The 11,715-nt window shown below is 37.6% G+C and overlaps 1 protein-coding gene across 1 annotated transcript; it reads right to left on the bottom strand.

The window, feature by feature from the left end:
* Nucleotides 1-358: 358 nt before the first annotated feature.
* On the bottom strand, nucleotides 359-7,367 carry LOC140510724 (probable E3 ubiquitin-protein ligase TRIML1). The gene is made up of 6 exons (XM_072619542.1): nucleotides 7,347-7,367; nucleotides 6,800-6,895; nucleotides 6,328-6,558; nucleotides 4,104-4,126; nucleotides 3,583-3,680; nucleotides 359-1,217 (listed from the first exon to the last, which is right to left on the bottom strand). The coding sequence occupies exons 1-6, from the start codon at nucleotides 7,365-7,367 to the stop codon at nucleotides 667-669; spliced, it is 1,020 nt and encodes a 339-aa protein (XP_072475643.1). The 3' UTR covers nucleotides 359-666.
* Between the last annotated feature and the right edge of the window lie 4,348 nt (nucleotides 7,368-11,715).

An 11,715-nucleotide genomic window follows, 5' to 3' on the forward strand; every position in this document is an offset into this window, starting at 1 on the left:
TGTCCATCCTCCCAAGAGTCCAAGTCACTGAGTCATTATATCCTCCACAGCAAGGCTTCTAAAGATTTTTATGTAATGAACCCCTTTAGTCAATCTAATGAAACCTATAAATTCTTTCTCAGGATGTTTAAGGCACAAAATATAATGCATAGCATTGTAAGAAAGTTAAATACATTAAAATTTATCAAAATATTAAAAATAAAAGTTTATAGACTTCACATTAAGAACCCATGTTCTATAGGGAAATGCAGTCAAATCCCCTCCACCACTGTGAACAAAACTTCTACACAAAGACCTAATTCCTGATAAGATCAAGTTGAACTAGCAAAGAGAATCCAGATCAGCGCTCTACCTGGGCAGTCAAGATTTGAGATGTATGGAAAGTAGAGGTCCCTTGGAGAGGAAGGGGCTGATTTCACTTAGTGAAAGTGCTTGCCAGTACCATGTGAGGCTGAAGAAACTGGACTTTGAAACAGAGTTTGAATGAGATCTGACCTTCAAGTCTCAGGTTCTTTACTGATCACTTCAATATTGATTCTAATTTTTAGAAAAAATTATTTTACCACTTGCTTTCAGTCACCTGTAATTGAGTCTCTTGGACAATTATTATCATCATTATCAGCTCCTTGTTAGTCTTAGGTCAGAAGGTTTAGGTAAATGAACTTGCTAAGAAATGGGTATATATGGGCAAATAACAAGAGATCTGAAGATGTTGGCTTCATTTTGAAAGCCAGGAGATAAGAAAGATCTAAGAGCTCCTTGGAAGGAGATAGCTGATATACTATAGATGAGTAATCCATCTGTAACATTGTAAAATGATATATGTCCACTTTCATAGTCAAGGAAGATGCCAATCTTTTGTATGGGTTTCTTTATGTGAAAGTTACCCCCAATAAGTGAGTTTGCAAGACAGAAGTTATCTCCCACTTTGAAGGTTTTCAGGGAAAATACTTCTCCAGGCAATAATGGGGGGTTCCCCTTCCTGTTAATGGAGTCCTTACAGATGCCCACTTCCCATTCAGTCATGCCAGTCACCTCCACTTCCCAGTAGTGTATACCTGAGGAGAAACTTTGAACACTCAACACAGTGGCAGAATAGTTAAATCTCTCTGGGTTGTCAGGTACATTCTGGGGGACACATGAGTGTTTCACACTCTTCAGATCAGGAGACACAATGAGATAGGGATTGGCTGTTTCAGGATCCAGTGTTATATCTCCTGCAGAGAGAAGAAGTTATTTTTGCATATTAGCAATTTAGTCTATTTCTGACTGAAATATCCATGGGATCAGTCAGCCAACTAGCATTTAACTTCTCTATTAGTGCCAAAAAATGTTGCTGCTAAGTGCTTAGAATACAAAGAAAGGCAAAAAATAATAAAAAATACCAAGGGAGACACCAATCTAATACATATAATGACCTATCAATTTAGAAAAGGTAACTTTTACAATTCTACACATCTGTTCTGTATCTGAGTATTTCATTATCTGTTCTCTAGACTCAGAAGAGTGTTATTTTCCTGATCCAAGCTAGTCTCCTCTCCTCTATCAAATATCCCACCTTCTCTTGTTTCTCCCATGATCTATAGAAAGCATAAAATCTCATGCACCTAGGATCTTCCTCTACTTGTCTGAAATTTATGTAGCATCTTATTAAAGCGGTCCTTGGGGGCTGTAGATAACCCATGTTTTTCCCTTTATTTCCTGACTTTGGGGTAGATAGTGTAGCTAGATCACCAGGTTTTTCTCCTTAACTCTGGGCTTTCTCCAGTTCCACTTCACCTCCAATCTGGATACTCATTTCTGGAGGAGCTCCTGCTATGTTCATTTCAAATGACAGAACATTTTTTTTTCTTTTGGAGGCAGTCAGGTTAGTTTTGTAAGGAATGCTTAGGTCCTGTCTAGGTCCTGTGTTTTGATTCCACCCAAAACTTGTGTTTTGTTTGGATTCACCAAATTAGACTGTCTTATCTGATTGATGTACATTGCAAACCACCCTTTTCTAGGAAGCTAGACACTGCCTCCTGAGGCCAGTCAGGCAAATGTTCTTAAGCTATTGTCTGAACTCTTTGATATACCCTTGAAGACTTGGAGAGAAAGCCTCCTTCTTGCTACCAAATGACCTAATAAATTTTTCTAAAATCTTTCTATATTTGGGAGTTTGTTCTCACAAATAACACCTCTCCACTCTCATCTTACATACTGAAGTTCATTAATGGTTTTTTGTTGGAATTATGTGAAGCTATGAGCTAGCTCAAGGAATCATCCTTCACTAAAGTATTTTCAGCTGAAATACTTTTTCAGGCAGTGCCTGCGGGTAGATTTTAACTTTGGTTTTGCAGAATCCAAGTCTACTGTATCAACAGAGCCTCCTAGCAGCTCACAGCTCGTTAAAGATTTTCTACTGCAGTCCAACTGAACTATTGCATCCTTGCATATAACCATTGCTTTCCTGCCTCCGCTTTAAGGCAGCATCGTATAATAGAAAGAACTCAATATGGAGTCAGAGACCTTGGGTTTGTTCTCTTATAGTCTATGTGGCCTTGGGCAAGTAAATTAACTTCTATGGACCTCAGTTATCTCATCAGTGAAATCCAAGAGTTGGAAAAAATGACCTCTAAAATCCTTTGCAGCTCTCTTATCTGTGATCTTTATCTATGCTGTTACCCCTTCCTGGAAACATATTTCTTATCTGTGTATTCTTTTGTTTTATGATTACTTTTGAGTGTCTAGACCCCTGATATATTTTAAACTGTGAGAGTGTGGGCCTTCTCTCTCTAAGCACTAAGCATACTTGCTGTCCAGTTTGCGCTTAATAAATGTCTATGTAAATCCGTGGTTTCAGTTTCAGAATTCAGAATTCACTCCATGAGTCACCTGAGAACTCATAGGAAATTCCATATATCCTCATGTACTTCCCACACCATCTAACCTGATGAAGTCTCCTAGAGTTCTCTGATGGACTTTCAACGTCTTCCTCAGGTAGGGATACTTACTTTGGTTGTCCTAATAATGAAATTACTAAATTATGAAAAACAAAACAAAAAACAGCCCAACTACGAATATAGTTAAGTTTATAGTTAAGATTATTGGGCCAAAAATATTATAATGATCTCCCATTATGTAGGAAATGCATCAGAATTCCAGGATATTGTACAGGGACAAAGTCACATAGCTACCTCTTAAAAATTAGAAGGGATGTAAGCAATCTTCTTATAAAACTGTTGTTTTCCTTCAAATACACTTTTTGTGAGTTTGGTAGCTCAAGATAAACACATAAACACACAAAGGATTTATGAATCTGTCAATATGAAGAACTCCTAGCAGTGAATTAGTTGTTAAATGCTTAGTAACTATAAGATTAGTAGGAAAATTAAGTCTCCTGAAGCATATGGGGGTCAAATGACTTGCTTAGGGGCAGAAAATGCAAAGGGAAAATGAGCACATCCACAGGGACCAGGGACAGAAGTGAACAATTTGAGTGGGCAGAGACTGCCTGAAGATTCATTTTTCATCCCTAAAGTACATCACAGGAACTTCTGAATCTTCCAAAATATCAACTAAGGCTCAGAAGGGGAAACTTACTTTGAAAGGTCAGCATCATTTCCCTCAGCCCAGTGACGCGGCACATTGTCCATTTGGGGAAATCATCTTGTGGATACTGAAGTAGCAATGCTTCACTCCTACAAGGAAGAAAGACTCAGTTACACATGTTTTGCATGAGTCTTCAAAGTCACCATCAGACTGAATGTCATAAACCTCAGTACAATCCAACAGTATAGACTCCAAGTGATCCCTTCATCTATATAGACTTCTACTCCTACATAGGCATAGACTTTATGAATTAGAAAACTATAATCTTAAGAGTTAGAAACACCTTCAAATTTTATATAGTCCAACTTCTATCTAATTTATGAATTATGTCTATAGCATACTAGAAAGTTTGTCATCCAGCCTTTAATGGAAGATCTCCCACTCCAGGAATTTGCTTTCTCTAAAAGGAACCCATTCTGTTTTCAGAAAGCTTTGAACAAATAGGATCAAGATTTCTTTCTTCTTATATAAAGTCACTGCTTTGGACAGTTTAGCATAAATTGGAAACTTACTTATTCAACATGTCTTTCACATCCTGAAGGGAGAAAAAAAGAAACATAGGTTTAGTTTTCTGTTTCCTAGTCTGTTTGGTTATGTATGTGTGTCCGTATGCATGCATGTATGTATTTTAATTTTTAGCATTCACTTCTATAAGATTTTGACTTCTAAATTTTTTCTCCCTCCCTTCCACCCTCCTCAAGACAGTATGCAATCTGATAGACACTACACATGTACAATTATATTAAACATATTTTGACATTAGTCATGGAATCAGAGCAAAAGGGAAAGATCACAAGAAAGAAAAAACAAAAGAAAAAGAAAGAAAATAGTATGCTTTGATCTGTATTCAGACTTTATAATTCTCTGGATGTGGACAGCATTTTCCATCATGAGTCCTTTGGAGTTGTCTTAGATCATTGCATTGCTGAGAAGAGCTAAGTCTATCAAAGCTGGTCATCACACAATGTTGCTGTTACTGTGTACAGTGTTCTCCTGGTTTTGCTTACTTCACTCAGCATCAGTTCAGGTAAGTCTTTCCAGATTTTTCTGAAATCCTCTCCCTAGTCTATTTGTGTGGTATTGTCTTTTGTAGAAATTCCAGTAATTCTTTCCCAAAACCTTCTCCTAGAGTATTTTTATACTTTTATAAAGTATGCTGATTACAAAAGGTAAATCCAGAAAGTATTGTTTAGAACCACAAAGGGGCGCTCTTCTAAGAAAATTATTACAATGTGAGGGGCAGGTTATTTTCCCTTCAACCTACTAGTTTTCCTAAAGAGCAAGGTATGAGGTAAGAAGTTAGAATGGTAGAGGATGGGAAGATAGAAATGGTTCTTCAATAAGATTGACATGGGATTAAAAAAGAAAGAGACCTGAAGGACTGACTTCATCTTATTTAGCTGGTAACTAAATGAAGTCAGAATTGAATTAGGGCTCTGTTACAAGAACTTAAGGGTCATGGTGGCCGTAGGAGCTCAAGCTCCTATAAGCTCCAAGAGGCATATATGCACTATACATACTTCACTTTTCTATCTCTACAGCATAGTTTCTTAATTTGTGTCATGGATTCACCTTTGGCAGGCTTATGAAGACTATTGACCCCTTCCCAGAAAGTTTTCAAATAAATGAAAGAAATGCTGCATTTCAGTGAGAAGTTAGTAAAAATAAAGATTTTTTTTCCTTCCTCCTACAAGTTCCTGGACTCCCTGATATCCATTTATAGACTGTTTAGAGGTTCATGGGCCCAGGTTGGGGTCCCTTGCTCCAATGTTTTGTTGTTATTGATAAGAAAATTAGAATTTTAAAATTAGAAGCATCTTTAAATTTTGTCTTGTCTACCCTATAGCTAATGTAGGAATTATGTTTGTAACATTCACAAAGGTGGTCATTCTTTCCCTAATGGAAGACCTATCCCAGGAGCTTGCTGCTTCTAAAAGCAGTCTAATTTCTTTCTTGGAAAGCTTTGAAATAAGGACAAGTTTTGTTCTGATTTTCCTTATATAAGGTCAAAGTCTATCTCTGTAGAATGACAGCATTCTATAGTACACTGAAGAATGTACTTGAAGTCAGAAAATCTGAATTCAAACTGTACACCTTATGGCGTTGCTGTTAGCCTTCAACAACATGCAAAGCATTATTATTATTCTATCCATTGGTTCTAGTGTCCAGTGTGGGTAACATGGAGAACATGTCTAATCCCTAAATGATAGATCTTCAAGTTCTCAAATAATATTCTCTTTAAACTTTGTACTTAATATGCATCTGCTCTCTTCCTTTAAAGCTGTCCTCCACGTAGCAGTCTCTAGAGTCCACAACATTTGTGCCCTCCCCTCTGGATTTGAGACTTGTGGCCAGTCCTTCAAATGTTGTCTGGTCAAGGCAAATTAATCCTAAATCCTATTTTGTGGAGACAAAAATGCATTTGAAACAAAACCCTATTTGGGTTTAACTCAAGAGGTAAGGTGGGACAATGGAAATAATGATGGATATGAAGCCACAGGATGTAATGTTGGACAAAGCAGTTTCACTTCTCTGGGTTATCACTTCCCATATTTGTAAAATGAAGGTGGTTGGAGGTCACTTCTAGTGCTAATTGTTATGAGCTGAAAACAACCAACCCACTAGTCCCATAAAAGTGCTGTAATTCAAACTTTATAGGGTCCTGGGCATGACAATATATGTTCCTTCCACTTATCAATTTCAAAACACTTTGATTATGTTCTTTTGAACTCTTACCAGGACCGTTTTCAAATCTAGCTTCTTAAAATCCATTCCAAATTGTATAGCTATTCTTTGTAGGTCATGAACCTGTTGGGACAGTTTTAACTCAGTCTTCTTCCATTTTCCCAAGTTCTTTCTTTCTTTCTTGTCCAGTCTTTCTAGGTGCTTCTGTTCTTCCTTCCTCAAGAACTGGTACATTCTACTATATTTTGATACAACAGCCTGTTTCATAATCTGCACATTTGCCTGTCAATAGAAGACATATAAGAAGAGAAGGAACAGAAAAGATAATTACTGTTTTTTACCCGTGGCAATTTTTTTTAGCCACCCAGAAGTCTTACTGCCCATGTCTGGGAAAATTCATGGGCCCTGATCCCTGGCTTAGCTATGCTATTTTCTTTCATGTAAATGTCCACTTCCTGCAACCAGGGCTATATTCATACAACCTTGTTTGTCTTTACATAATCCAAGACAGAAAGATACTTACCTTACGCCATGCATACTTCTCTTTCTCCTCAGCGAGTACAATTTCAGTCTTATTTACTTTTTCCCATAAATCATTTAACATTTCTTGGAGCTTATCCTAAAAGAGAAACATGAATAGGCATCAGTGAAGCCTCAATTTTGGAACTGAAATGTCCCAAGTTTGGAAGGATTGTGTAAAGTCAGTGAGAATAAGACAGTTGTGATCTTAACTTTGAACCTATAAGTCCTGAGATGTCAGTTGGGCTGTGGGGATGAGGTTTTAGTCAAATGGGGCAGTGGTTTCAATTGGCAATAAAAAAGAATCCTAAGATCTTATAATATGATTATGAAAATTGAGGACAGAAAGGAACTAAAAGGCAAACTGAGTCCAAATGTCTTATTTTTTAGAAGAGGAAACTGAGAGATATGGAGGTTAAGTAACTTGTCCATGATCATACAGTTAGCAATGAGATGAGGTAGGCTTTGGTCAAATCTTCCTAAATTCATCGAAAGGCCAATGAGAAGACTACACTTCTTCTCCGGGATTCATATTGAACAGAGAATTTTACCGGATCATTTGCAGTTGACATTTCCAGTGGAAAGACTTGGTGTTCCATGTGTTCCAAGACTGACAAATAGTTGCCACAGACTATGATGATCTGCACAGAACAGTTACTGTTCTTCTTGTATTTGTCACAGGTGATCAGGCTGCTGCTGTTCTGTGGAAAAGAGGTGGGAGATGATTGGCAACTATGACCAGATTCCCTAGGTGCTGGCTGGGCACATGGTCCCTAGAGCTGATGATTCCCCTGCACTTTCTGCAAATAAATGGTATGTGGTCTTCCCCCAGGTTCCTTAGCAGACACTCATTACAACAATGATGGCCACAGTTAGTAGTCACTGGCTGACTAAACTTGTCCAAGCAGATGGAATGGACAAGCTGTTATACAGGACCGTGGTACATAATGAATTTCAGCAATTTTGAGGTAATAGAGAAGGACTGGACCAGAAGGAATTCACCTCCATCATGCACTTCCAGAGTAATTGCATCAGAGATCTCAAGTTATATGACTTAGGACATAGTCCACATAGAGGGTTTATTTTGGATGTGCCTCATGCCTTACTTGAAAACTGGCTAAGAAGCTACAATTTATAGTGACTTCAGATTGTCCTAGGAGATATGATCAATAAGTCTTTTTTGGGGGGAGGGGGAAGAGAGAGAGGGGTTAAGTGACTTGCTCAGGGTCACACAGCTAGTAAGTGTTAGAAACTGGATGTGAATTCAGGTCCTCCTGACTCCAGAGCCAGTACTCTAGCCACTGTGCCACCTAGATGCTCCTCAATAAGTCTTAATTATCAAGACATACAAGTGGACATCCCTGCTGCCTTCCCCAGATTTATAGCCATACACTCACAACACTGGTGTTTGAAGTGACAAGCAACAGAATCTAATGCACCTAACCTGCAAATCTGTTACCTTCTACCTCCTTAATCTCAGCAATTTAGTTACCACCTTCTGGAGAAAACATCCTTATCTATGCCTACCCCCATCCCCCACAATTATTCTGGACTTTCTCACCTCTATATCCCAGACTCTAATTTCATCTCATCATCTCATTTAAGGATACTTCTATCAATTGTTCCATCCTAATTGCCACAATAAACCAGCTTCAAGGTGTCTTGGGCTCTTTTCTAAAGATGCTCGATTTTTGGTTCAGTCTTCTACCTACCTACCCCTACCTTCCTACCCCCTGCTTCAGAATTTTAATCTATATGTTCTATCTTTTCACATATCCTGGCCACTCAATTCCAAAACTCACATATGGTCATTTCAACATCTCATCTATATGAATATGGATTGTTTAATGACTTTGAATTCTGAAATTCTTTTTTCTGATCATAATATTTTATTGATCTATTATTCCCTTCCTGTTTCATCACTCTAGAATAATTCATGGTCACATCGGTTCCTATTATGAAAGTCTAACTTCTTTGGTCAGGTTTCACTTTTCTCTTGTCTTCTCAAAGACTTGTCCTTATAGTTGACTAGTTAACTACACATTGTACTATTAAATATCTTATCTCTTGTTTCTTATTAAGGACACAAATCTTGTCTGCTTCTCTGTAACAGCTTCCATGTGATTCATGCCACTGGAAATAGTGATGTAACTCTGTTGACTAAGTTCTCACTGCTTTACTGCCATCTTTTCCTTGTGCCCTAACTGACTGGCAGAAAGCAAATATGGCACAGTAGCTCAAAAGTTGACCTTCTTATCTGAATTGGTAGAAAGAATTTCCTCACTCACGGGTTTAATGTTAACTTAGAGTCTATGAAGTTGTTGTTTGGAAAAAAATTATCTTGATAACTATTTCAGTGTAACTGGTTTTCTTTCTCATCCTACTTATTTTATACATTAAAAACTACTTCATAGGTTTCTGACTACCAAAGGGGTCCAAAATAACAATTTTTAAAAAGTTATGAACCCCTGTCCTATGCTGATTTTTAGCTGTGACTCTGCCCTACCTCATGTCTTTAAAAAATGCCATTCCCCACAGCAGTTGTTCCAAATATTCTCTTTGCTCGATTTGTCTCAGAACTCATGCTGCTTATCTTGAACTTTCTCATTTCCGCTATTTATCCACATCTCAGAAGGCTCTCTTTCTTTGCTAGTTTCTGTGGAAGAGAGGTATATCTACTTATATACATGGTTTTATCCTCTCCTGTCCCTTTAAGTCCTTTCCCCAGTAATCATTTGTCTAATCCTTATCTTCAATCTCTCCTTTTCTACAACAAATTTCTCAGATTCACATAATATCCCCAGGTCTTTTCTCATCCTTAAATACATATTTTTTTTAAAAAAATAATTTTAACTTTGCCCCTTCTCAAGTTTTTGACTGTCATTTCATTTGCTGCCAAACTCCCAGAAGAAGTCTGCTATTTACTTTCTCCACTTTCTCATAACTCATACCATAGAAGCAAATTTACTCATCATTGTCCAGCTCTAAAAAAGGTCTTTGATTAGGCAATTCTGTTGTCCTCAGCCTTAGTCTTTTCTCACTCATCAAATGCAGAAATACAAACTGAAGCATCTAAGTGGTGTGATGGATAGAACCCTGAACCTAGAGTTAAAAAAAACCCAGTTAGAATCTAACCTCAGACACTTACTAACTCAGTGGCCATGGGCAAGTCATTTAACTACACTCAGACTCAAGTTTCCTCATCAAAATTGGGAAGATGTCACTTGCAAGCATCAAATGAGTAAACAGACACACAGAGCACTTTGCAAACCTTAAAGCACCATATAAATGCTATCTTTAATTATTAAAAAACGTAATTGATGTACAGAACTATACCCTCTTGAATGTCCCATCTCTATTTCCCTTTACCTTACTATAACACTTCCCCTTAAGTTTTCACTTTTTCTGTAGCACCAACATCCCATTAGTCATTCAAGTTCATAAATTCAATCATTTCTAACTGTGTAGGATTCATCGTATCCCTGCCTTAATTCACACAAGTGATAGTACCTCTAGAATCAAATATAAATTCCTGTTTGGCATTTAAAACCCTTTACAATCTGCTTCCAACTTATTTTTCCAGCCTTATTATACATTATTCCTCTTCAAACACTCTACAGTCAAGTCAAAATGGCTTTTAACATTCCTTGCAAACAGAACAATAAAAATTTTTCATGCCTTCCAAGGCATGCCTCTATTCCCCTCTGCCCTGATTGTGTAGAAACTGCAATCTATGAAGATGGAAGATTTGCTCATGTTGAAGAAAACACAGACCCAAAGGTTTTAAGTAATAGAATCAAATTGTAATTAACTCTGGCTGCCACACCAAACAAGAATCACTCAGCTGTGGAAAGAATCCTCCAAACACTCACCCACTTACTGATTGATTTAATGATTTAAAATAAAATAAATTTTAATAAAATTAACTTATTTTATTAAAATGAACTCTCTGGTTTAGTCTACCTTGTTAATTATTTTGTGCTCCATGGATCACAGTTCAGAAATTCAAGGAGTAGGATTTGCGATCATCTGCATTAACTACTTAGCTCCGATACTGGCAAAACTTCAAGGCTAGAGATCATTGGAAAGGACCTGAGGAGCAGAGCAGGAAAGCTAGTCATTTGCCTCCCTCAACTCAAACATCATAAAGTTTTCTATCTTCTGAAGCACTCCATTTCTCCTCTCTTCTCTAAGTGATCCTAGCGACACACACATTCTCTCTCTTTCTATCAACACACACACTCACACACTCACTCACTCACCTCCAACAAAGGTGTAGTTCACTGCAGTCAGTTCAGATAGAGGGAAATCTGGAACTAGTCTTTTGGGTTTCTAATATACATATGAATAGGAAATTCCACAACCCTTAGATGAGGTGATTACAGGACCTCAAAGACCCACCCACCTTCAGATAAGGGATTTTTCACCTCTATAGGCCTTGCCCTGTCCTCCCTCACTCAAAAGTCTAGTGCAAGTCCTGTCATCATATCTCTGATGGCAAGGTCTTCTTTGGCAAGGAAGGAAGAACACTGTAATAGGCCATGATATTCACCATTGATGTTTATAACTTTGTCCTTTGCCTCATCTGTGCATGGAAATACTGCACTAGAGAGTAAGTGAAATGTTTAATGTGGACCTTTTTTGACACTGTCACAACTGATCTTCAAAAATGTTTTACTTCAACCCCTCCCCTTGCCTTTCTGCACTGTCAAGGATGTTTTTGTAGCTCCCTTTTCTATTTTGCACAGTCTATTTAAGACTGAAGGTAGAATACTTCATGTAAATGTATTTTTGTATTAAAGGTAAAACACTTAATTTTAATGTAAAAGTTTGCCTTTTTTTGGTGTTGTTCAATCCTTTCAGACTATTTCTGACTTTTCATGGCCCCACTTTGGGGTTTTCTTAGCTAAGGTACTAGAG

This window comes from Notamacropus eugenii, chromosome 6 (genome assembly GCF_028372415.1).
Source record: "Notamacropus eugenii isolate mMacEug1 chromosome 6, mMacEug1.pri_v2, whole genome shotgun sequence".
NCBI classification, from domain to species: domain Eukaryota; kingdom Metazoa; phylum Chordata; class Mammalia; order Diprotodontia; family Macropodidae; genus Notamacropus; species Notamacropus eugenii.

Coding starts and splice junctions, on each gene's coding strand:
- LOC140510724 (XM_072619542.1), bottom strand. CDS start 7,367: ATGTCAACTGCAAATGATCCG. Junction 4,127..6,327: donor TAGATTTGAAAACGGTCCTG/GTAAGAGTTCAA, acceptor TTCTCCCTTCAG/GATGTGAAAGACATGTTGAA. Junction 3,681..4,103: donor GTGAAAGACATGTTGAATAA/GTAAGTTTCCAA, acceptor TCTTCCTTGTAG/GAGTGAAGCATTGCTACTTC.